We start from the raw sequence: 27,317 nt of genomic DNA, 5'->3' as shown, positions 1-27,317 counted from the left end.
CTTGGAAGACAGAGTCATTCCACTCATATTTACAACGAGCCTAAGGTTTTACCTTGACACCACCACCATCACAAATGTTAAGGAATGATGATGATGATTATTATGACTGTAATTCATAAACTATCAAATTCCCTCCTGTGTATTGCTGCCCCTATCAAACATGAACATAATACTTTGTTTTTAGATAATACAAAAAAAAACACAAGCAAAGGCATTCATAAAGTACCATCCTCTTTTACTTTATCGAAATGCATATCCCTTTGGATTCCCTGGGACAATTAGTCGATTTAGTCGATTAGCCAAAATTTCAATCTTACCCATTTTTTTGTGGTTGAACGCTTGGACCCCTTTAAAAATGTCAGCCACCCCCACAGCCGCCTCCTGAAGGCGGGAAACCCCCTACAAGCCACGCCCGGCGTGATGTAGCTGATGTCACCAAGCCCTGCTCATCACCTCCCGACCAGGGGCACGTGGGGGGAGAGGGGGTTAGTAGGGGTGACACTTTTTTTTCCTCCAACTCTTTAGTGTTATCCGATTGGTCGAATAAATTGAACAAATAATAGGAAGAGTAATCCAATTACTATAGTCATATAATACAGTAATCCGATTATGGCCCGGCTCTAGCCTAATTGTGGTTATGGTTGGGAATCGTGGCAAGGTAGACAATACCTGCAAAGGAATTGTCTTGCACACCCAACACACACTCAACATTAGTCAAGAGCTCCGGGCCTCGTAGTAAACCAGGGACCTTACTTTATGAATACCTTGCACACACTGGTTAATAAGCTACACCACGAGTTGTGAACGGTTCACGCCTTATGCAACACTTAACAAAAAAATGGACCAGCGCAGAACAAAGACCTGCAGACTTAAAATGCCGCAGGTAATTGCATAATCAGTATTCTTCCACAAGCATGCAGCGAACGCTGAAGTTGGTGGTATCAGTGTGTATCATTTATTATCGCGATCAAATTATTGCAATGTGACACTCAATATTTACATTCTGCCTTGCATTAGGCCTGGCAATCCATCAACAGTGCACTTTCTGCACCTCGGGAACATCAACAAGGAACAACTTCCAACCGAGCCACACTCCCCCCCCCTCCCCCTTCAGAGCTATCAGTTGTATTATCGAGTCCATTCGAAAATATTCAAGTCAATCGCCAATATTCACCAGCACAGCAATACGCTCGACGTGGTTATGTAACTTGGCACGCGGTTAACGTACGACGATAAAGGCTACTTACACTTTGCACCCTCCTAAAGTGGCCGCGGTGACTGACCCACGCGGCACGCTGGCATGCAGCGGAGGGTGAAGGACTCGACCCAAAAGCTATCCATCGCAAACCACAAAGCACGTCGTGCAAGAACCCTGTTACCAACCGGCACGGCTGCCCGACAGAGCAGCCCTGCAACTGCCAACCCTTTACCAAAGTTCACTCTGTGCGTGAATGTGTCTAATTGGCACGCATTTGGGTTTAGCGTGACATAATTTTTCGCACTGCAAGAACTCCTGATGTGATGGTTACCCCGATATCAGTTTCCTGTAAGTTTGTAATTGTATTTCACATTTGCTGTTGACTTGTTTTTGTGCTCTGCTGTGACTAAGCTTGTCAACTGCAGTTCACTCAACATGAGCTGGCCACATGTCTTCTGATCCTTGCAAATTTTACAATCTGAAACGCTTATGCACACTCCTGCCGATATTTGCACAGGAAACTATGAATTCCATTGAATAGAAAAATGACAAGAGCATGTAATCGATAATACCATAAATTACTAGAAAAACATTTTTAAAAGCACAAATTTAATAGACAATGGCTCTTTGCTTACAACTTTAAGTAACGAGTTTGTCATTTCATATCGTCAGCAATTTAAATATCTCATAAATTAAATTAACACGGATAAGCGAGATCAAAATTATATTTTGCAAAATGGACGGTAGGATTACCGTGGCTCTTCCACCTTACCATATCCTGTCGGGTCACCATCCCCTGAGGTGCCATCACAACAAGCCTGTGCCTGCCTTGACTAAGACGCCCATGATGCAGCAGTGTGAGAGTCATCATGGCTAATTTAATGACAGTGTTTAACACACACACTGAAACAAGAAAAAAATATTTAGAAAACAAAGCTGGAATGGGAAACAACTATGAATGACCTACACGAATTCCCTCATTCTTCCTTGGACGACATACACCCTCATGTGCAGCCCTTTATCAATCCACTGCTGGATGAGAGCCGTGCCGCTCACGGAGGTTATTTGATCGCGCTAATTGAAGGTGGGGAGCATAGAAGTACAGCACAACGTATTTTCTTGACTTCCCTCTACATTGTTGTACTACTGTCCACCATGTGGTCCCACAGCCACCTATGTCAACCTTACTGTGCATGGCAGTCGCCCCCCCCCCCCGTCAAAGCACTATCCAGCCTCACATCTACTCGGCTTACGAGAACTGATGAGATTGGTCAGATGATGACGTTGTTGAAATCCATATGGCTCCCTATTCCAGTAGCCCACTTACATGGTAGACAGAGCCTGGCAACGTTGCATATGGACACACTTTGGACCGACAGAGCAGACTCACCACCCTATCCAATGCACTTCGCTTAACGCAATCTCCTCAACAAAACAAATATAGTGAATTGCTAATGTATGTTGCAATGCGTTTCGCCAAGAGGCACGTGAAGCAATAAGTTCCACAAGACCACGCTGATATCGCAAATCCCCACTCCGATTAGATACTGGGATGCCTCGCGTGCAATGATGGTTCAGTGGTAGCTCGCAATCACGAGATTGTGAGATGAAATCCTGGTTGGGGATTAACTCAGTCCATCATCTAGAAAAGAATGATTACCAGAGCATCAGCAGTTGAGTTCTAGTCAGTTGCCCAATGAGTCAGATGCAGCCCGAGTAATTACTTGAAGTTTGGAGTCGATAAAATGAGTACCGTTTTGTGGGGAAGTCAACACGGGCTGTCCTATGGATAGACTCGCACCCGGCCATAGAAGTGTGGAATTTCCACCAACGGCTCATGGCTGTAAACAGGAGATGAGCACTGTCACAATGCCCAAGTAAGCAAGAAAGCACTTTTAACTTGAACGATTCACTGAATCATGAATTAAAATCGATTATGCATACAAATTGTGCATGTGAGAATACATCGTTAATGATTAATGCAAACATAGGCAGTTTATGTTTCTTTAGGCTAACGGGTTGAGAAGAGTGAGACAGGACATGCGAGATACGGCAGCACAAATAACAGAAGACGTGAGAGGCAGAAGAGGAGAGGGGATGAATGACTACATGCGTGGTGACCAAATACCAACGACACCAACATCATGGCACCGCCTGCAATCGTGCATCCACGTTTACCATTCACTTTTCACGTCTTGCTTGCAGTGAATTGCCGAACCAGCGTCACTAAACACGCTCACGTCTCACGTATAATACGCTAATACTTTACCAATTTAATTGCAAGTGACACGTTTGTCAGCTTGCTCATTAACTACGCATTGCCAAAGACCAAATTGTGGTTTGAACCGCTGAAGAAAACAACAGCGTTAGACACATTATTCCATTACTCTCCAGAGGGCCTCTCTAGAAGGCCTCTCTAGAGCTGCTGTTCGCGGAAGCCCTTCTGCCAGCAGTCACGAGAACAATATGCAGCGATGCATCGTCACGTACATTCACCTTATAGCAAATACAACAGCATAACCTGTCGTTAGGAGTACTCAAACCAAGCCAAAAACTAAAGCTAAACGAAGCAAGCAGTAACACCTGCGGTGACCTGGCAGCCTGGATGCCTTTCAGCCGGTGGTGTTCCAATAGGCAGTAAGTAGTGTAGCGTACACGTAACAAGCCAATGGCACATGTGATTCCTATTGCCAAATACCCCCCCCCCCCCCCCCCGGTCATCCTGCTTGTGAAGTAAACCAAACCCTGGTCGCCACTGGGTGGTGGCAGAAGTTCACTTTGGCCAAATCCAGAGACGGAGCAAATACAGTCGACCGACCCACTCGCAAATACCAAAACGCGATTCTCTTAGCTGCACATTGCGCAGAGTAAATAGTTTTTTAAACATAAACATTTTTTGGGATCCCATCGGAAGCTATCAAATACGGTATTGCGTCAAAATAGGCGACGACAATGTGCAATCGACTTCAATGCGAACTTAAGGTGCCAATGCGTACTGCAGCTACACGTCAGAAAGGCCGGAGGAGTTAAGTTCTTACTTACAAATGTCCTGCCCTTCGCTCCACCGTAGGCTCAACCTAAATGCGTGTTACAATCTTCACACATGTACGTTTTAAATGTAAACTACACACAGCGTCTTTGTTGAAAACAACAGCCCATCAAATCCAATGTGAATATCGTACCTTAAAAACACACCAATAAATACTGATTTACCCAAGCCCAGGGCTTTTTTGTTTGCAGTGATCCTAAAGATGTGTATTATTCTTTTTGGCAATGATTCTAAGGACATGCTTTACCTGTGCTGCGACCATGAGCGCAACACTCACTGTGCAGACCGCAGGCCAAAAAGTTATGGCTTGACATTGAATGCATTCTCACGGATCACACACTGCCAGAGAGTTCACGTCATCTCATATTCATCACAACTCCATTTCAGATCTATTTGTTCGCCTTGTGTCCTGGCTCGGCAACCGAAACGTTTCAACAACTCCCGAGAATCCTCTGCCCAATGTTTAACTTGGCCAGCACAGCAGCAGCTGTCCCCTGCATCGCAGAAAGCGGCAGCATTTCCTCAGCCAATACTCTCAACGTCCGACTTGTTTTCGGCCAAAAACACCAAGTGCAAATCTGGCCATTTCAGTTAATTTTCTGTTAATTCAGCGATATAATTCAATGGACAAATTATTCTTATTATTATCAGAACGATCACTTTAGCGAGTTACATCGCAATATATTAACATTTTAAGTTGTAACATGAAATTGTACAATATCCACGAAATTATGACGAACTTAGTACCCCTCACCTCTGCCAGCTCTAGGCAACTATTTGTGAAATTCTTTCTTACACGTTAAAAAGGTCATTAACGATTTTAAGTTAGCCAACATAGATTTGTGGCAAACAAACCAATATCAAATTAAAACAAGAGAACAGGCCAATCGACAAAGCTATGTGATAACAGATGAGTTGAGTTACACTTCGCTCAATGTACAATGTGGAAATTCATGAGCTGGCATATGGAAAAAGTTGAAAAATATCAGACTGACCATGCATACACACTGCATGTTACTTACATTGGCCTTATAATACATCGCGCTAACATAGCCGACATCAACTCAAGTAAAGCTAATATATTTTAAGAATTTCAATTAATAGTATTCCAAAACCATCTCAGCCTAATGCTCGCTCGTTTGTTACCTTTCAACACATTAGTCTTTGAACGCTCCTATTAAAGGACTCAAACCTCAAAGCAGAAAGCCAGAGATTCATGACGAGGCCCCTTTCTTTCCGAAGGGTGTTCGAAACGCGCACCGATGCACCTTGTGTGCCTGTCGGCTACAGAGTGCAGTCTCTTTGTCGTCGCCTGCAGAAGGTATCCGTTCCATTCCTGACATGCAACTTCACTCCAGGTACAACCTTGCATCCTAGCAGTTGCTCGCAGGAGCGCTGTTCAGCCTCTCGAATGGGATTGAGGAGCGATCGACCGATGGAACTTCAGTCCGGAGCAAGCGTGCGTGACACCAACACCTGCATGCCTCATCCCAGGTGCAGACCTACACACCAAGAAAAACAACGATTTCTCAATGACTGTTCGAATGATATTGCAGTCACCAAATTATGATGAATTTATAAAACTAATAATTTACAGCACCTTATCAACCCACTGCTGGATGAAGGCCTCTATCGATTGCTCTATAAAATAGCCTGTTCAGAATTGTTATAATTATTATAAGAACTTACCTGTATAACCCACGAGAAGGAACATCTCATTTGCAAAGGTGATCCCAGAGTGTATTGTGACACATACATGGCTAACACGTAAAGGGCAAATAATTTTTTTTTTTAATCCACAACAGCAAATAGATTTAGAATATAGACAAAAAAAGAAAAAGGCAGGGCTGTCCAGAGGTTCTCGAGGTCCGGGTCTCGAGGCCCAGGGGCAGAATCCCACATGAGGCCTTGTTCATAAGCGGTACAAACAGGCCCATTGTGGGGCCCCTCCTTTAATGGAATCCTGAGGAAAATTTCCCCTTTGCTCCCCTCCAAACTCCCACTCTGGGCGGGCCTGAAAACAGGGACAATACAGCCAAGGCAACAGCGTGCGTGAAAATTACGCCGCAATCACGCACGTGAATAGGTGGTCAACAACACGGAGGTGGTGACATGGCCCAGGTGATGTGGCGACGTTGCCCAGCCGCAGCGCATTTGCCACTTGTTCCAGAGGTTTACTGCAGGTGTATTAACCATACGAATACGCGGCGGATGTTAAAGATCCCCTGATGGAATTCGAAAAGAGAAGGCCACTGTGTGTCATTAACATGGACCAAATTTGCCCAATTTAAATAAATGACCCCGCAAGCGACTCAATTGGGATCGCACAAAGCAACTTCACATCCTACTGGCAAGACAACATGTGTCTGTGAAAAAAACACATAGCGCCTTTGTGGTAGCCTCGCACTACAAGAACGGAGCGAATAGCAAATGCGCTCGATTATCATTCGTATTAAAATACGGTGAAGCCAGAGAGATGTGCACCGTACTCAGTGGAAGTGCGCCGGCTCGTTCTGGTCACGCCTGCGCCGCGCCGTGCGTATCCGCCGGTGGGGGTTTCCCCGGTTGCTGCCCGCCGAACTGTGGAGTAAATGCGCACACGTACAAGTATAGTAATTCCCCATCTCCCCTCTACAAGGCTGCACACAAAACGTCAGGTGGATTCGCTGTGAGCAAGCTCCCATGAAATTGAACGTGGTACGTGAAATGGTGGTGTGGCCAAAACCATGCCTGGCCGCCCTTTGTCTCCTGAAAATGATGTTTACACATCGCATCAGGTCATAAATAGAGGCTGAGTCGACCTAGGGGAGACCCAGGACCGGTTCAGATATTCGCCACTGATTTTGGCTGTGCGTGGGAATTGAACTCGAATCGGCAGGTTCGTAGCGCAGTGCGCTAACCTACCCCGCCCCCACTCCACCCGACACAAACACACACATGCAGGAAGGCATATGGGACACTTAATGTCTTCTTCAAATGCTGTCCGGAACTTAAGAAGCTTTCAGTATGTGAAGCGAAATCTCAGACATCATGCCAAACAACAAGCAGGTCAGAGAGCTTGACAGGACAACCACAAAAACCTACGCAGTCCTCAAAATTAAATGGGCCAAATATACTCTGGCAGAACCCTGCTGAAAAAGTATTGAGACTCAGTCAGTGTTGATTTCCTCGATAAATGAATTACGTTATTTTCATCAACTTGGGTGACACAGGAGTGAAACTTGTGGCTTACAGTATGAAGCATCTAAGTGCAATTCCCCACTCGGACAAATTACTGTGTAGCGTTTGTATGTTCTCTCCCTGTTCTGCATGGGTTTCCCTCCAGGTTCTCCAAATTCCTCGCATAGCTAAAAAAACACAAACTGATATTCGCCAAAACATCCCAATGTTTAAAAATTACCTACAAATTACTCAATAGGGGTCACACACAGCAGCAACAATCACACCTCCGATTATCACGGGTGGCCACGTACGGTGCAAAAGAAGTTCAACATACATACATCAATGGGCCTCCCTACTTTGAAAACTTCACAGGAGACTCTTGAAAAAAACAGGTCTTGAGACTCAGTGAGACTTACCGGGATAAACGAGAGTGCTAATGATAGTAATACCTGGCACTATTTGGACACATATGTAGGGTGGACAACAACAGCAAAATTTCAAGTGTATTTGTTCGGAAAATTGAAAGAAACCTGAAAGAGAGGAAGACTTGACAACCGCATAAAATACCGGTGCCAGAAAGATGTGCTCACTCCTTGAGCATTGGCACAAAACAGAGGTAAGTGGAAAGAAAAGACAAAATGTGCAGTGGATAGCCACGGACTATCGTCCCATGGATTGTGAGTAAGACGATAATAGTCATAACTTGTGTGTAGAGGGGACAGATAAGCGGAGTGCTGGCGTACCCGATAGTGAACGTGGGACGACTCGAGGCAGGGAAGGCCTGCGGCGTGGGCTGGTTCGCTCCAAACGCAAACGGAGACGAGCCTGAGGACACGCTCGCAAATGAGACGTTTGTGTTGGAGGCCGGGTTAAAGTGGAACCCACCTACTACTGTGCACAGATCCACCGGTGAGTTTGCATTATTGGTTGCGGAAGACGATCGTCAGAAGATATTCTTAAAATGTGGGTCTACACCAGCAGAAACATGTGCTGAAACGTGGCATTGTATTTAGAGTAAACACTTGTTAATTCGCCTTGCCGGATTATCCAATATTCTGAATTATGTACAATGGTACTCCCCCCAGTGCCTCCTGCGCCAAAACGTGTTTTCCAAATTTGTTTTCCAAACTCTTCACACACTATACGCACTGACACACCTGCATCAGTTATATCCAAAACTTTGGAATTGTCTCGCAGACTAAGGAATTCATATTTCAGTCCCTATCTACTTATTGATGTAGGTGTAGACAACATTTCTGAGAGGGTTGGCTTGCACAGACTGCATAAACAAGGTAAAGTCCAAAGCGACGGATCTGCACTAACGCTCACCACGCACGCCGCCACTAGACGGAGTCGTTGTTCTGGTTGAGGCGTGCGGCATCGCTCCACGTGTGTGCAGAAATTAGACCATTCGATACGGCAATCCGCCTCATTGCAAATTACTAATACACCGTATATACGCCAAGCGCAGCCGTGCCGAATTATCCCCAATTCCGAATTTATAAAATAACGAAATAACAAGGCTTTGCTGTACTTTACATTCAGAGTTGATACGTCGTCACTTTAAGAAATTCATTTGTCATACAAAAAGCTATAACTAAGGAAAATCACGCAGATTCGTGGACTCTTAACGCTTTCCAACATGCGTTTGTATTTAATTAGCGATAATGTTACGATTCAAGCCACGTAAAAGGGATGACGTCACGAGGCACAGGGCCAACCCTTTGGTAAACATGGCTGGTTTTCTCCAGTCCTGAATAGCATTACAAGCGTCATCCCCCCCTCCATTACAGATAGACAGACAGTACTAGCACATTATCCTTTAAACCTTAGTTGTAAAGCATTAAAAAGAAAACTATATGATAACATGCAGAGAAAGGTTATTTTTTATATATACCGTTGTTGGAGGGAGGAGTAGCATTGAAGGCAGGGGGTGGATTGGTCGCCTGTCCAAACTGCGACGCGAATGCTGCATTTTGATTGGCTGTCTGGTTGAACGCAGACACAGCAGCACCAAAAGCTGACGCCTGATTCGTCGCTTGCCCAAACATGGCAGCTTGGTTGGCCTGCTGTCCAAAAGCCAGCCCTTGATTGGTGGCCTGCCCAAAGGCTGGCGGCTGATTGGCCGCTTGTCCGAATACTGGCGAGGGGTTGGGTGAGGATCCAAACACAGGCGCCGGATTGCCTGTTTGTCCGAAACCTGGCTGACTGCTGGGCTGAGCACCGAAGGCTGCAGGATTGGTGTTGGACGGAAACCTAAAGCCTGAAATAAAAGTAATCACAATTCAGTGCATATGTTACTTACGCCATTCGCATAGCACAAGGCTACCATAAGGGAACCAAGTTTCAGTGAAGGGTATAGTCTGTTTCTACGTGGTTTTACCCATTAAGTCGCCACAATTTACTGGTAAATTCGAACAACATAAAGAGATATTTAACGTTCTCTGGACAGTGCATATATATGTTTTGTTAATACACCTCCATCTGTCATCTGCTCATTAACCACTGGGATCCATTCGCTCATGGGGCATCTCCAACTTCGACACAGTGGCTGCACCTCTTCTCAACAGTGACAGGCAACGGAATACAAACCGGCATTGTTGTTGCCGTTGCTGCTTTCGGCATTTGTGAAGTTGAACAGCGGCACGGCAGTTTGGGCAGGTGCGGGAGCCGGAGCCGCAGCTCCGAATGAAAATCCAGCTGCCACTTCTGGCTTGCTGCCACCTTGCAGCCCAAAGGACAGCGCCGACACGGTCGGTGGAGTGGCGACAGCTGACGGCGCGGTCGTGCCAAACGCGAACCCAGCCGGTTGCGTTCCTCCGCTGTTGGCAGCACCAGAAGCTCCGAACTTGAACACCGAGGCAGGCGCTTCTGGTTTGGCAAACGTCGGAGCTGGGGCGGCACCAGAAGGTGCGCCACCGAAAGCAAAGTTGCCACCGTTCGCACCGGCGCTGGTCCCGGCGGTCGTGGCGGTCGCCCCGAACTGGAACGGCTGCATCGTGACGCCGGCTGCGCCCTGCGGAGGCGCGTTTGTGGAGAGCGCCGCGGTGGCTGCGGACGTCACGCTGCCGAACGAGAAGATGGGCGCCTGCGCGATGGTCGTGCTGGTTCTCACGGCGCTGCTGCCGCTCCCGAACGTGAATATCGACGGGTTGGTCGTCGCCAGGCTGCCCGATGTACGGATGGCTCCGAAGTTGAAGAGTGGCGCCGCGGTCGTGGCGACGGCGTTCGCGGCGCCGCCTTTAAACGTAAACGGCGACGCGGCGACGCTTGGCGCGGCGACAGGTGGGGCCGTTTGCCCAAACGTTAAGGTGGGAGCGGCTGCGTTGCTTCCAATTCCTGAGAGGGCGCTCCCAGCCGCGGTGGAGGCCGGGAGAGGGGCGCCGGCGGTACTTTTGCCGAACGTGAAGGTGGGCACGGTGGTCCCTGCGGCGCTGCTGCTGGACGACGTCACGCCGAACACGAAAGGGTTGCCCGTGCCGCTTGCCGCAGCCGCAACGGAAACGCTCGATTCGGGTTCCGCAGAAGCCGAAGCCCCGTTCGCCAATCCGCCAAACGCCACCGTTGGCGCGACAACCGCCGTGCTGCTGGTTGTTGGCAAAGCGGGATTCCCGAAGGCGAAGGAGAGTTTGTTGACGGTGTTCACAGCGGAGCTAGCGGCGCTGAACGTGGTGTTTAAGCCGGAGCCGCCAAGTGTGCCCAGCGGGTTCCCGATGACAAACGACGGCGCGGCCGCCGCGCCACCGCTTGAGTTTGCGGTGGCCGTGTTGGCGAAGGTGAAAAGGGAGCCAGCCGTGGTGCTGGGGGCGGTGTTGGTGCCGCTCACCGCCGCGTCCGTTTTGCCGTTGGCCCGAGTGAAGGATTCGAATGTGAAGGAGAAGGCGGAGGAAGTCGGAGCGGCTGCCGAAATCCCGCTGCTTGCGCCAGGGGCAGCGGGCGCTGGCACGGAACAGGCGGCAGACGCGGCGTGCAGCCCCGGCATCGGCGAGGAATAGGACGAAGCGGGGGTGGCCGTGCTGGTGTTCGATCCGCTGGTGGCAGCAGCGGCTGTGATTCCTGCGGAGCTAGGATCAATAAGCGAGGAGGGGTTTGTCATGAGAGCGACGCCGGGCAAGTTGACGCTGGACGCGACCGAGTTCTGTGCCAGCTGGTGCCCGTCGGTAGTATTGGGCTTCGCGTCACTGCTGCTGCTGGCTACACCGGTGCTGCCAGGCTGGGCGGCTGTGTTGGATGCTGGAGGATTGCCAAGGGGCCCATCTGAAATTCAAGTTGGGAAAAAAAGCAAAAAAAAGCAATGAAGTTAAATGAGCTTAATGTACATTGCTGATTAGTTACAAAGAAAATCACGCTAGTATTGCAACGGTAAAATTTGTAATAACTAAAGCAACGGCATATATTAGTTTTAGCTGCTCGTATCGTAAATAGATCTCTCCGGATGTAAATATATAGATATAACCGACTGCCTCTGCAAGGTCGTTTCTGTAATGTCCCTTGAGATGCAGTCGCATTTCAACCCTACACAAATCCGAGTTGCACAACGCACTGTACCAGAGAACAGACACGGCAATCGCCAACCCACCCGTACAATCTTTACCAATGGCGGCCTCTCCGAACCGGAACGCCGTGCTCAAGCCCAGGCCCTGCTGCTGCAGCCCGGAGAAGTCGATCTTGAAGCCGCTCGCCGAGGATCCAAACGAGAACTGTGGCGTTTGCTTCTCCGCCGCAGACGCGGCATCTAGCGACCGCTTCCCGACCACGTCCCCCTGCAGGTCCAGCACTTGGCCCGATCCCGGCTTGGGTGCGGCCGCCACCCCTGTGAGACCTGACACAGCCGCGGGCTGGGGTTGTTGGCCGCCACCGCCGATTCCGAACTGGAATGACATTCCGGCAGCCGCTGACGTGATCGGTTTGCTTCCGAAACAATTCCCTGCCGTCGGTGCCGTGTTTGGTGGTTCGGAAGTATGACCGATGGTTACAGATGTGGGCACGGCGCCATCTGGAGCGGCCTTGCTTGCACCGGGCACAACGATCTCAGAAGCCTTCATCTGAGAAGCTGCCGAGCTCCCAGCCGTGCTGGCATCGATGTCAACGCCGCCTGCGGGGAGCCCCGGCTGCGGCGCCAGCGTTTGGGATGCGACTGCGCTCGGTGGAATTGTGGGAAGACCCGCCGGGTTGTTCACTTCCACCTGAGCCGCGTCGCTTGCCACCTCCACGCTGGTTGTATCCCCTTCTGTGTTGCTGTCCAGCCCTGAAAGGGATAAGATTTATGGATTAATATTCGTAGGACACGTGGGTTAACTGGTGTACCAAGCATCCCAATACAGGACCCCCGTGAGAAGAGATAATGAGACTTCCCTTATTTAAATGGTTTAACTAAATGCAAAACCATTCTCACCTGTGCTGCCAGGCGGTGACGGGCCATCAGGCCGATCATCCGAGCCCTGCCCCGCGGCGCCGGCGCCCGCCTTCTTTTCAGACGCGTCTCTGCCGGACGGGCGCGGCACCAGCATGGAGCGAAGCGCCAGCACGCTGGGCAGCGGCACATCGCAGGCGGCGCAGCGCAGACGCCGCCCGGAGTTCCACACAAGGCACGTGTCGCACTCCCAGGCGCTGGCGGCCCTGCTCTCGCTTGACAACGAGGACTTGCCCTTCGACTCGTCGGCAGGAGGGCAGAGAGGGTCTCCTCCTTCCGCTCCAATGGTTGCGGCGTCTTCCGAGAGTCTTGAGGAAGTTGGAGATCTCTTCAGGAGACAGAACGTTATTCTAACGCGTGTCGATCACCACATCTCACAGTCGGCAAATTCAAGAGGTCATCAAAGCCGTTACTGCTTACGCTGCTACACCCTGCCCACCCTGCCATGACATAATTATTTTTGCGAAGATCCTCAGCTGCTACAACGTTGACATCGAACCACCACCTCCATGTTATGCTTTTACAGTATTCCACCATCTGGCTTTAATGGAAGCCAGGGGTCTCAAATGCATGTCGGTAACCTGCCTTCCTCCATCCTGCACACGCGGCACCTCCATAGCAGCCTTCTCTCCCCGATTACATCAACCCTTTCTTTCGACAAAGTGACATTACGGGTTTCATAATTTCAGTAACAGTAATACAGCTCTAACGATCGATTTTGCAAAAAAATGTTAGCTTAAAAAAATGTAAAACAACGCTACGAACGAGTGCAGTAGCAATTAAGCGTTGCAGGGGGTGCAACTGTTCCAGGGCCCACAGGCCGGAGCCCAGGCACTAGGCTACAAAGTCGAAAGGGGGGCTACCACATTTCATTCGTTGCACCAGGGCCCATGCCAACCACACTCCCTCTCCGATCGAGGTCCCCAACCCCCCCAGCAGCATCGCCGCGGATCTCTTCTCGGGGCACTTACAAGCACAAGCCTACCTCCGCGCATTCGACAAATGTTAACCTCCGTGGGGAACCCGCTCCTCTAGCGGACACATTGGGGGGTCCACACTCACACTGGGCGGCACGAGGGTCGAGGCCGAAGCGTTGGTCACCAGGCCCTTGGTGGGCGTTGAGGATGACGAGGAGGTGGTGGAAGACGAGCCGGACATGTAACCTGGCCAGGAAGGATTATCAACATCGTCGTCATCATCTATTACAATGTACCACCGTTGACAGCACTGGTCTCAACATGTAAACCCCGAAATAAATATGTCATTAAGAGTACAACATGTCGCATCAAACTCGCCATGCACTGGGGTATAGGCGGATAAGTGAACATCTTTATAAGTCGACAGTTAACACCATGCACAAATACCAGAGCAGATATGCCATGGTCAGAAATGTAAGATTTTACTGTATGTGCAAAAGAAAAAACATTCATTGAGTTAAAATATATATATTCGTGTAAACAAAGTAATGCAATAACGAAAGATATACAGTCATACCACGGTATACGACCGCTTTGGAATACGTCCAATTTGGTATACGTTGTGTTTTGACGAGAAAAAAATGTCTTGGGATACGACGCGCTTGCTAAAACTTGTATGGGTCGGGATGAGTCACCGCGTACCCGCGTAGACCCCGTTCACGACTCCTCCCCTTCCTCACCACCATCCTCGTAGGCTATCAACTCCTCTCAGCAAGGTAAAGTGATGTTAAATTTAATTTTTATTTCAATTTATTTTAATTTATTTATGCATTCAAGTAATAAGTAGTGTCTAAATTAGTTTATACAACCCCATTAATGTATAATATGCCATATAAAATATCATATACTCTGGAACGGATTATTTCCTTTCCCTTTATTTCTTATGGCAAAATTTCGTTTGGTGGACGTAATTTTCAGTTTAAGTCCTACCACCTTCTGGAACGAATTAACGACGTATACCGAGGTACCACTGTATCATATTTAAAACATCAAGATTACTCGTACAACATATTTTCACGAAACGCATCTTTGTTTAATTAGTATTTGCAAGATCTATGTCTGATTGGTCGCTCGCTCCTTTGTGAAATGACTCACCTTTGTCAATATTTTTAAATGCTTGGGAGTTGGAAGGTGGTTCCATCTGTTCAAGGGGGACACAGAATGGATAAGAAGAAGAAAAAAACCTCGCACACAACTCGAGAGAATCCTCCCTCACGCCGGTGGTGGGGAACCGTCTGCCGACCGAGATGGGGCCAAATCGCACTTTCAAACTCCACTGGTGGGCCAGACGTTAACGCACGCCTGACTGTTACCCAGCAATATCGATACAAATAATCAGGGCTCGTACCTTAACAGCGCAAGTGCGACGCCGGCAGCCTGCTTTGCTACGAGTGATGTTGGGTCGCAGTTCCCAAGTAGCCATGCGGCTAAGATGTATGTTGAAGATATTTCGCACCGTACTTTGCATAACCGTGCTAATCGGAGGATCGGTATTCATTTGTGGGCAGTTTTGAAGTGGTCGGCTTTTTGCGGCCACGTGCCGTGTGGAATGAAGTCACAGGCCGTGTGTTCCCCACTACCCCGCGTTTCAGCCTTGAAACTAAAGCTACTTAAGAACTGGAGACGTTTCCCCCCCTTTTTTTGTTAACTGTGAAGGTTTTTAAAAGAGCACATTGTGACTAACGAAAAAACAAACAATGCAGAAAACACACATATAATAAAATCACAAAATAATTATTAGCGTCGTTGTGGAGAATTTAAGCAACAAAATAAATAAGCGGGCAATATGCCGCCTGCACACAACTGTCCATCCAAAAAAAAAATCTCTTCTGCTTTAGACATCCCAGCAGCCACAAGGCCTATCTGGGAGTGCATGGGAGATGCAGCAATGATTCAATACAAGCAAACGCTTATATAATCAAACCGCATCATTGGTACATTTTGCATTCCACACCATTCTTACGGCACGAGGCTATCACGAAATTGCTTTTTTCACAGGCGATGTTAATCTGCAGTCGTACATATTGCATGAATGCAGACAAGCTGTGTAAATACACTCGCCGTGATGTCTACGCCTCCTCGCTCGTTGATAACAAGTAATTTGCCAACCAAGCATCCCAAGCGAGCCTCCGCAACACAGACGCGTCCAACACCAACCTCGATGTTGTCAAGGTCATTCACGTCGTCTGCCAGAAATGCCGTGAAGTGACCACTGCTCCTCCGCTCCGGCGTCCTCTTCACACGCTCACTCTGATCTTCCTTCTCAGCCCTTGCTTCCGCAACCACCAAAGGAGGACTTTTGACTGTCGTCTAAGATGAGAGAAATTTAAACATTCGTTGGAAAGGTTGGTGAGAGCGTGTCATTGTAAGACACCGGTTGACCACAGTGAGAAGTATTAAAACCATACAATGCAACTATTGGCCAAACATACCAATGCTGCAAAACGACCTGCAAATAACTGATTTGGGATTACAAATAACAACATCGCCTCCTTCTGCGAACACCTGGCAGGACCCTTCTGAGTAAGTCATGAGGCTCAGTGAAGTTTCCTGGGTAAGCAAGTGTAATAATAACAACAAAATACTACATTAATTGACTGCTCACGAGGAACTCGACATGACCGCCAACCGTGAGCCTCAGAAATGCAATGGGAAAACTGTGCGAGGCCCTCACCAGGGCAAAGACAATCCGATTGTGCCATCGCTGCGCATCATGCAGCTAAACATCGAAGGGACATGCGTGTATGTATGTTGCACTTCTTTCGCATCGCCTGCTGACTGGGAACACCTCGCCAGGCTGCTACAGACTGAGAGAACATCGATGCTGTTGCGTGACAAGAATCCCCTGAAGGGCGACGTTTACCCCCCTCCACCACCGTTGGGGTGAAGCGTCACACCTGCTGCTGGGAGGGCTCGTGCGCCGCCACCCTTCGCTCGCCGCGTGCCGCAGGTATCTCCGCTCGCTCGAGTGGCGGGCGGCAGTACCGGCCCAACGTGCCGGGGGAGGACGCGGACCTCGTCCCCGGCTGAAGCCACACGACAGGGACGTGCTGCCAAGAGAAGAGTCCAACAGCTCTCTCCGTGTAATTGGAAACATATGTTTCGGAGTCAAATCTAGTAGCAGCATAGGGATGCTCTACTGGTCAACCGCCAATATTATGATTCATAATAGATTGTTGGGTTAGAAGCCACGGTAATGATCTGGCTAAACATCTATTGTAAGACCGTGCACCGCCCGACATAGCCAAACCAATGAAGTTGTCATGCATACAAGTGTTTAACCGGGGGAGACGCTTTGATCCAACACCCACCGTGGAGGATGCGCTGGCGCGAGGGCTGCGCTTAGGCGTTCGCTGTGCACCGCGTTCCCTCCGAGTTTCACCGGGAGTTTCGCTCGGTGGCAGGCCTTTGAGGCACGTCCCTCCGTGCTCCGTGGGCGAGCACGAGACGCCGGCAATCTGTTTGGCAAGGAACGCGATGAAATCACTTGATTGGAATAACGAAAAGAGCGAATGTAGCCCCCCTGCTGAAGGACTAATGCCCACTTGCAGGTGGGAGCTGCGTCACCTTGCGTGGCACACAATCAGCCGCCATGAAAGGGTCCCCCGAGGTCAAAAAGAGAGAAAACTGCAGGTGGGCAATGGAATGACTGAGATGAGATGTGATGCAAGATTCTCCGAGATGCTGGGGCATTTAAGCATCCACTAAATGCAAACCCTTTCCCTATACTTAACATTGCCATCAGCCATAATTAAGCCAAAATAAATTACTAAAAAAAGTTTCATTGAGAATGTAAAAAAAAACATTTATTAAAATGTAACAGCCCCATGTAGATTACAAGAAGAACGTTACATAATTTAGATATCAGATGCAAGATTATTCACAAGTGTAATATGAGATGTATACAAGTGTAAGATACGATAGGAGATCCCTCCATGTTTATTGAATTTTTTTAAAATTTTCAGTTAGGAAGAGCCACCATCGGCCAGACAGAACCAAATGAGAAAAACTAATTGTAAAATTTCCGTGTGAACAGAGGTCAGGACACACAATACACTACATCGAGTTTTAGTTGCAGTCACTGCTTGTATAAGCACCTTCTTCACACATGCAACCGGGTACAAAAGCACATTACCAGCACATTTACAGCAGAATTTCCCACTGAGAAACACAAAGGGAATTCACCACAGGCTCAGAGAACCCACTGTCAAGGGCAAGGGTCAAGGCGCTGGATTGATTTGAGCGCCAATTTTGGACACTCGCTGTCCATCTAAAACACACCTCCTGCTGCGCCGCACAATGAAGGAAATACATCGTGTCATAGATGTTCCCGGTACAAAATGTTACCCCCAAAAAACTTTGCGAATATTCCCCTTTCTACAAGAGGGAATTGCTGTCAAAGCCTATCAACTGCAGTGAGCACTCATTAGAATTCATGTATGCACCAAACCGTCTGAACTCGTTACATACCCGCAGGCGTTTCAAGGGAGACGAGAAAGCAGGGGCTGTTTCTGATTGATGCTTTCTGTCATTCTTCATCTGCCAAAAAAATAAAACACGATGTCTTATAGCGGAAAACCATAGCTAAACAAACCGCAGATGGTTATGACGAACGCGAAGGGCACAATGGAGACAAAAACTTTAAAAGTATCTATATCTCACCTCGATGCACGATGCCGTCAGTGGAATCTTCTTAGCGTCCTACGTGTAGCACAAAAAAAAACACGCTTAGAAGTTCATGCAGCAGCATGCCATTCTGAGATTGTCACTTCACACAGGGCCCAAAAGGTGTTGGTGAACGAGACCTTACGTAGGCGAGCACGCACGACACCAAGAGCATACTGCTCGTGAGAATGCACTGGTCTACGCAGCACAGCTTTGTGCAAGGCATTAAACGTATGTGGTTTTGCAGTCACAAATCAGTGTTTACTCTACACACTGACCAACACCCAATATATGAGTTTACAATACAACAGTATTGTTTTATATGGCGTATAAGGGTCGTATACACTGTCTTATATGCCGTGTGTCCTCGAAATACTGGCATACATTATGGCCCTGGTGCCCCCAAGCATATCTGCTGTCTTAACAAAACTACGGTATTATAGCCATTAAGATCCGATTTAGTCCATTTACAACTTTTGACATTGTTCACATTGCTTTTTAAATAATAAAAACCCCTAACATTGCTTCGAGGACACGCCATACGTAGTGTATATCCTACTGTGGACATCCCTCGCAGGGAAACACTGCGCTAGTCTGGAAAGCAGTAGGACAGGAGCGGAGTGCTCACGGCGAGAGGGGAGGACATGGTCTCCAAGGAGCGGAGGATCTTCCGCACGGCCTGCTGGGCCACGTCACAGGGTGCGGCCTCGGTCCGGCCGGGACGCTCGGAGGAAGCCTGGAATAGAAGACAACATGAGTCCGTGTCAACCCGCGAGTCACAATTCTCATCGCGCCCTCCCTAACCGGATACCCTGTCTCCACCTTACTCAGCAACAAGGAATTACGTGAATGTTAAGAAGTATTGCCTGTAGTTTGAGGGCTTAAGGTAATTTGCTTTACTAAGTGAGAACTCAAGAGACCAGGATGAACCTCATTTGCATGAATGACCTGGGTCACAAAGACGACAAAGGCAACAACAAACCAAATAGAGTGCAGCAACCAAGCAAATAGAAATCAGGACAGAATAACTGCGTCACATTAGAAATCGAAAATGCTGCACAAATACAAATCAATGCCAAATAAATGTAGATTTAAAGCTTTCGTGACTGCAGGGATTCATATTCTTGGTTCTTTCGATAAAGTCACGTAGAAGAGAAATAATAAAATAATACAAATAAAACAATAAATTATCTCAAGAAAAAAACGCCACTTTTTCAAATTTTCTTGCTGTGGTTTTCACACCTGATGACGATTGCTTGTGTTGCAATTGAAACGCCGTGAGAATTTTTTTGTAAAATTTTTATTATTTTATTATTTCCCTTCTACGTGACTTTACCGAAAGAACCAAGAATAACAATGCCAAATAATAAACGCCCCAAGGCGCAAGTCCACTCATGCAGATTATCCCTCGACTGATTATAGTACAACTACACAATCAGTGAGAGGAACGGTGTACAAGCAAGTAAACAGTCGAGGGTAAATGTAAAAGGCCAACACCTGGAATGTGCCTGATCTCATCAGATCTTTGCAGCAAAGTAGCCTAGGTAGTGCTTGGTTGAGCGACTAACAAGTGTGTGACTGGTGTTGTGGGCTGCTCAGGGCCTATGCTTTGGGAAACTGAGAGCAGTGCGGCAAAATCTATTGTTGTACTGTACCTCTGTGCTCCTACATCTATGCTCCCCACAGTCACCAACCCGCATGGGCCAGCATGGTGAAGTATGGTGACATGAACACCATGACAAGCATGGTGTGCGGAGGCCCTCATCCAAGATCGGATTAACAAAGGGCTGTGTGTATACAACACACGATTGCCTCCAAACAGGCAGATTACAAATAACATTCATCGCTCCCCGCCTTCGCAAATCCACACTGTCCAGTGTGGTGAAGTAGTCGGCCAACCCTCATGACCGACACAGCGTGAAGGATGCAATCATCCAGCAGTGGATTGACACAGAGTTGTATAACATCGTTATTATTATTATGACCAGCAATTAAGAGTTAAGTCACATTATTGGTGGGGGGAGATGTCAGCTCACTTTGAAAAGCTCTGGTGGAGCGCAGGCCGATGAAAATGCAGGTGCCGGGTTGTCGTAGGCGACACGAGTCCGCTTGTACGACACGTTCTGCTTATCCAAGCATTCGTTTGCCAGTCTCTTCGAACTCTAGAAGCGACCACCGCAGCAGTTTACCTCTCAAGTAACCAAAGCAAACTTGTGCAAGGTAGCAAAATGCACTCGCGTACGTGGGTAATGCTGGGGCAGGAGGTGAGAACGTTCATGGCCACGTGCGAAACAAAATGAGAAGGGTAAGCCTGAGGAGGCTTGTCTCATTAAACATTACATTTTGCAAAATAAGTATCGGATGGGATTCGCCTCCCATGTGAGAACTCATATAAAAACACAGAATTCAATCTTAACATTATCTGGCTGCTCGCTCGTCCGTTGGAAGCGACAGGACAATCCAGAATGCAAAATATAATTATTACTCCTTGTGCAAAAACATCAGTCAATGATTATTTAACCAGGCCTCGGTACAATATTTTGTAATCCAAAGTAAACATCATTAGGGCTCCACTGAATTTGTTATTGTCGAAAACAATAAAAGTCTTCTTGATGTTTCTTCTCTCATTAACACTTGCATCGTCTAAGCAGATCGCTACCAGCGGTATTGGCTTCATTTCAGCATCAAACACGAACCATACTAAAACTTATTGTACATTCAGCATCAGGCCTCATTAGTGAACAAACCCCTTGATGCAAGACAGTGAACACAACGGCAATTTTCGTGTCAGTTGCGGTTATCAACTTCAAGCAGTGCAGCCGAGAGGCGAGCGAGCACCGCACACTGATATGGCTTCAACTAGACACACAAGAACATTTAAAAGCACAGCTTGAATTTCTCTGAAGCCCAGCGTAACTTACCAAGTGAACCGCAGCAGAGCCTTTCCTTCTGCTCGTGTCGCTGGCACTTGTCATGCTGTGTCCAGGCCTCTGGGCCTCCTCACACTTGAGGGTCCATGACATGACTGTATCTGTGATGGGACAAAAAGGAAAACTCTGAGGGGTGGCCACACTTCCTGACCGCGCATTACTCATGTCTTGGCTGTGCTGCCAGGAGCAAGTCCCCTGGGCTGCTCCAACTTCCACAGATTTTCTCGTTCCAACTAAAGTCAAAGCTGAAAGTAAAAAAATAATCTGTCTCTCCATTGAGCCCCATTTGAACTACCCAGAAGCCGCATGGGGCAGTAACGCTTTCCAATATACGTTTGTCCTCGGACGTATGTAATTAGTGACGTTGTTTCAAGCTGCACAATGAGATGACGACACACGGTGAGTGATGACATCATCAGGAGGGAAGATTAATGCGCTCCTCAGTTGTCAAGGCACGAAAGCCCAGGCGACGGATTTGTGTGAAAGTTTTAGGAAACCCTTTGCTAAATGTGGCCGATTTTCTCTCAGATAAGTCGCTAACAACAACAAAACTTAACACAAAAATGTCATTCGTATGTGCTTGTGCTACAAAATTAAGTTCGCTCTTCCCCCCAGCATCCGGTTGGCATACCAGTGATACCTCTGTCGGAGTGGCGTGACGAGAAGCCGCTCGTAGAAGACATGTCGTCATCCTCCTCGTACTGCGTCGCAACGTCTTTGCACGGCCTGGCAGGGGGGGGCTTCTGTAGGCGTGCCTTAGCTGGGGACGTGGGGCCCCTAAAAGCGAACCCCTCTCTGAAGGGCCCATGTTCAGGACGGTCGTTGCCAAGAGGCGCCCTGTGTTCAGCAGTCGAGCTGGCGCCATGGGCATTTGTTTCTGTAACACGAACGACCAGTGTAAATTTACCAAGCGTGTTTAATTTCAGTCATAGTCTTAGTCTGGTTGACGGCAAACTGTGGAATTTTTTTAAGTCTCAGTCTGTGGATTTATTGTAGTCATTCTCTTAATCCGGTCGAATAAAGCTGGCAAAACATTGAGCCCACTCTTAGTTATTACATGTTGGTGTGAGGGCCGCACAATTACCAACGCACCCAATTATTAAGGTCATCCAATTGGCAAATTCGGATTTGTGAAAGTTACACAATGCACAAACACTACCGTAGACGCGGGCAGTTATTCGATCGTGGAAGATATGCGATGCTCAGGTGGCATTATAATAATTTAAAACAAATTACATTAAACACATTTAAATAGTCAAGTCCACTTCTGTCCGAGCCGGGGGAGGGGGGCGCTGTGCAGTACGTACGAGTGGGGCTGCTGCTGCTGCTACCCCTGCTGGGGGAGGGTGGGTCGCGCACGAGGGAGTCGCCGCAAGAGGCCTGCTTCTCCTCCGCCTCCTCGCAGGAGGAGCCACTGTCATCGCTCCAAGTAACCCTCGACTCGCTGTCATTGTCCTGCCGGAAAATCCCCTGGATCCACGAGCCCACTCTGCTCCTGAGCCCATTCGTCACCTGGACCACCAAACTCTGCGGTCACACGACAATACCAAAGTTGAGTGCATCCTCTTCTCTCGTATGATGGGGCCGTTGATCAGCAATGCTTCATACATTCCTGTAAAGTTTGCTAAGCCAGGGGATGGCTTCAGGAGTGGCCTGATGAATAATGTATCTTAAAACTGGCATGCCAGGTGAAGTTAGTTTGGAACCACTCAAATGTTAAGAGAGATCTCGCTCTCAAGGCTGACTCTACTCATAGAATCAACTGAACAGTCTGTACCCCCATTAACGTGGGAACAATGTGCACAGAAGCCTCTAAAACCAGAGAGTGTGACAGTAACGCCTAATGAATGTGACAATATTCACTCTGAAAGCTGTCTTGCAACTTGGCATATTTTACAATGTAAATCCACTATAGGTCATGGCAAAACATTTTACAGCGCTTTATCAATCAACTGCTGGATTAAGGCCTCCATACGCTGCGCAGGTCACGAGGGCTGTTTGACCGCACTTGACAACGCTGGCGAGGGGATACCCACGGCGGCTTCACACATTGCTCGCACTCATGTCAGTCGTGGCCAGCAATCAAACACGGGTCACTGGATTTGTAGCAGTAGCACTAACCCCAGCAGCACCTGCTCCACCCCAATATAAACAAAAATGCTCTTGAAAAAATACATTTGCAACACTGGGGAAATAAACGATAATAAATATTGGAACTGAATTGATTTATCGAGAGATGGTTGGTGGCTCAGCTGTGGACATTTGACGGTGTTCCCCACTCGTGGATATTCTATGGGCACTCCGGTCGCCTCCCACACGAAGCCATTCATCAGTGAAAATGGCCAAAATATCCAATGCAGAACTTTCTAAAAAAGAAAGATTTTGATTTAAAAATGTCGCGACTGCAGGGATTCATATTCTTGGTTCTTTCGGTAAAGTCACGTAGAAGGGAAATAATAAAAATATTAAATAATAAAAATTATCACTTTCTACGTGACTTTACCGAAAGAAACAAGAATATAAAGAAAAAGATGTTTATGTTATAACAAAACCTCCCAATCAGTGAATCCTTCCATCGCATCTGCCATCATCTACCCACTGCTGGATTGAAGGCATCCCCTTGTCATGAGGGAGACTTCATCCGACCATTATTATCACCACCACCATCATCAGCAGTACAAATCCCTGGATTGGTTTCGGTGTCCCCGAGTGTCATCGGCAGTCCGGCCTCTTCAATGTAGCCGGGTTGCTGTTGCCTGTGATATTGTCGGGAAATAGCCATCAACACATCTCGTGTTTCCTATTGTACAGCCACCCGTCCCTCCACCGCTGGAAGGCCTTGGGTCCGACAACATTCCATTAGGCTAACGGGCGGGTATTTGAAAATGTTATTTTATTTACGTTGATAAACACGCAACACAATTCTTACAATAAGTTGTGCAATATGAAATTTAAAACCATAATTCACACGAGCATAGGCGGTTGCAACCACTCTTCGGGGACCTATACAGACTCCGGTAAACTTAAGAGCGCGGTACGACCTGTGTCATCCAGCAGTCGATAGAGCGTGCCTAACGATGATACGTTGTGAAAAGTATAATTATAAACCCTTAGAATGACACAAGTCGGCCCTTGCTTATGCGGACTATGAAATACAGAGCGAGGCCTGCGCAAGGCCCTGGTAGCGCAGCCCGCACCTTCTTGGCGGCGCCGCTCCTCCCGGCCGCGCTGGGCCGCTTCCTCTTCATCGCCCCCCGCGGCGCAGAGGCCGAGAGGGGTGGACAACGGAGGGGGTGGACAACGGAGAGGGCGGCCGCGCGGAGAGAGCGAGGGGTGAGCGAAGAGGGTGGACGACAACAGGCCGCAGGAACAGGCGGCGGCGGCTGACAGCGCGGTTGAAAATAACTCTCTGGCAAACCACGCCTCCTGTACTAGACCACGCCCCCTTCGTTAGACCACGCCCCCTTCGTTAGATTACGCCCCCTTCGTTAGACCACGCCCCTTCATTAGACCACGCCCCGCCAAATTCCACCCCCCACTACCAGACCACGCCCCCCGATACCAGACCACGCCCCCTCTGTCAGACCACGCCCTCTCTTCGGCTTTAAGGGACGTGGTTGAAAATAAGCTATGGGGCCAACCATAAATGACGTGACGCACCTAGGGGGGGGGGGTCAGACATTTGTGACGATGTGTGACGGGGGGGGTGAGAAATGTGACGTCACATCAAACTGCGCAACTTTAAATAACTATAGACAACACGTTCTTCTTAATTAAATATACGTTTTAATAAATGTTTTCTCCTACAACATCAGAGTGCAGCGCCACATTAAATACGCACTACAATGACAATAGTTTAAAGCGATTTGAAGCATGTTTTTTTGGGAGGGGGGGCAGAGCTTGGTGACGTCATATTTTAGGGGGAGTCTGACTTTTTGTGACGCCGTGTGACGAAGGGGGGGGGGGTAAAAAATCGTCCAAAATCGCGTGACGTCATTTATGGACGGCCCCTATGGGCAGAATCAGAATCTTTACAGTATTATATAACGGAGGAATCCGATGAGCTATGAAGCTCTTTTTTCACAGCTCTCCAATAAGAACGGGTAAGAACATTATAACAACAAACAATACAAGAACACGATAGCAGTGTAAAGTACAGGAAAGGTAAACTAATTACCCCCAAACATAGAAATAAACCATCCCCATTCCACCAGGCATCCTTCTTCATCCAGGGAGTCCTCGCCGAGTCTCAATGCTCATTGTCAGGAGGGTGTTGCTACATTGGGATGTTTGGCTCACTCCACCAATGGGTGTTTATAATTTGTGTGGAAGCCCGAGTAGCAGGAGAAACCCCACCACCCATACGATGGGATTACACTCACAATGGCAGTAGTCATTCGTGACGTTTCCACAGTCTGCAGAGCTAGCTTGACTCTGCTCACTGCGTATCCTGCTCGATACAATAGACTACAATGTGGATTTAGATAGCGTTGAAATGTGACCGGATCCCATGAGGCTTTGCAGGAATAGTGGGCGTGTTTTATAGGAGGCAGTCGGTGATCGGCCGAGGAGATGAGGAAGAAGATATTGAACCTGGACTTGTATAGGGGCAGGGAGTCTACAGCACGGATGACTGTGGGAAGGGAGTTCCAGACAATACGGCCACCTTAGGCGAATGAGGCACCTCCCTGGGAGAATATTGACTGAGGGCGGCAGTCGACACATTCTTAATTACTGCAACAGAGTGCGTACATGGGAGTAGAGTGAGATGAGAGTGGATAGGTAGGAGAATGCGTACATGGGAGTAAAGTGAGATGAGAGTGGATAGGTAGGAGAATGCGTACAGGAGAGTAGAGTGAGATGAGAGTGGATAGGTAGGAGAATGCGTGTAGGGGAGTAGAGTGAGATGAGAGTGGATAGGTAGGAGAATGCGTGTAGGGGAGTAGAGTGAGATGAGAGGTGGGTTGGGTCGAGTCTGGAGGATTTTTGAAGCACTGCCACCTCTTAACTCGTGCCAAACCATGCGCCAAGCGAAGCTTTATTTAAACGGTCGCATTGCAGGTGCGCAAACACTGCACTTGGCTGGGAAGATCCTAGTTTTGGAATTCCCTTTCGTTTTTGCACAATAGGCTAATGGCTTTAACCTTTCGAGCGGCGCAATTAGGCGATGACACATCTTACAAATGAGCGCGTAGGTGACTGAAACGCGCCCGCCAACAAACACCCGTGCCATTTAGTGATGAAAGTACCAAATATACGCGCAGTTTGTCAGCAAAATGCACCGATGCGAGACGTGCAGTTCACCTGGCGTGTAACAGGACGCGATGTTACACGTTAAATGCCAGTTCATCGTTATGCCATCACTCAATCCACCCAAAGGGCATCGTCCATACATTTGCAATGACAGTAAACATTTTGTAGGGAACTGTGACGCAGTGGTTGGCGAACTGCTTTCTAAACGCTTCCGCCTCAGTTCAATTCATGGCCACGACTAAAATATATCGTCTCTGTTCCTGACTCTGTATATATAAATGTATTTGACAGCGTATAACGGAGGCGGCATACATTGTAGATTGTAACGTCTTTTGTACGCGTTTCATTACAAGGGATTTTTCCGGGTAATTTATTTTTATATAATAATCAGAAAATAAATACCGCGAGTGGCGAGATATATATGAGCCACTGTCACGGCCACCTCCTTCACCAAACCGCACCGGCAGCTATGTTCAACAGTCCCCATAACTGAAAACGACTAGGGGAAACCTTCATCCAGCAGTGGATTGACAGAGCAACACGAGATAGGAGTCACTGCCACACCCCCCCACCCGCTCCATCCATGAAACGAGAGACCTTTTGACCCTTTTTAGAGTGCAAATCATTCAGGGTAATATCACTCTTCTTGTCCTTTGAAACGCACGCACAC

General features: G+C 48.1%; 1 protein-coding gene across 4 annotated transcripts; it reads right to left on the bottom strand.

The window, feature by feature from the left end:
* Window positions 1-932: 932 nt before the first annotated feature.
* On the bottom strand, window positions 933-24,820 carry LOC144938571 (uncharacterized). 4 transcript variants are annotated; one of them, XM_078866520.1, is made up of 20 exons: window positions 24,592-24,820; window positions 22,702-22,921; window positions 22,026-22,271; window positions 21,386-21,495; window positions 20,501-20,626; window positions 19,093-19,200; window positions 18,462-18,500; window positions 18,270-18,338; window positions 17,111-17,257; window positions 16,697-16,849; window positions 15,957-16,109; window positions 14,895-14,940; window positions 13,885-13,985; window positions 12,805-13,150; window positions 11,989-12,657; window positions 10,002-11,666; window positions 9,307-9,672; window positions 8,153-8,234; window positions 6,737-6,827; window positions 933-5,749 (listed from the first exon to the last, which is right to left on the bottom strand). In XM_078866520.1, exons 1-19 carry the CDS (start codon window positions 24,640-24,642, stop codon window positions 6,737-6,739), a joined length of 4,788 nt encoding a protein of 1,595 aa, XP_078722646.1. In that variant the 5' UTR covers window positions 24,643-24,820; the 3' UTR covers window positions 933-5,749. The 4 variants fall into 4 exon arrangements, with proteins under 4 accessions (XP_078722646.1, XP_078722644.1, XP_078722645.1 ...); XM_078866518.1 differs by having other exon boundaries at window positions 9,307-9,665; XM_078866519.1 differs by having other exon boundaries at window positions 9,307-9,665; window positions 12,004-12,657.
* Between the last annotated feature and the right edge of the window lie 2,497 nt (window positions 24,821-27,317).

The sequence above is a fragment of the Lampetra fluviatilis genome, chromosome 22 (genome assembly GCF_964198595.1).
Source record: "Lampetra fluviatilis chromosome 22, kcLamFluv1.1, whole genome shotgun sequence".
NCBI classification, from domain to species: Eukaryota; Metazoa; Chordata; class Hyperoartia; order Petromyzontiformes; family Petromyzontidae; genus Lampetra; species Lampetra fluviatilis.
This window is presented reverse-complemented; position numbering and strand designations above follow the sequence as displayed.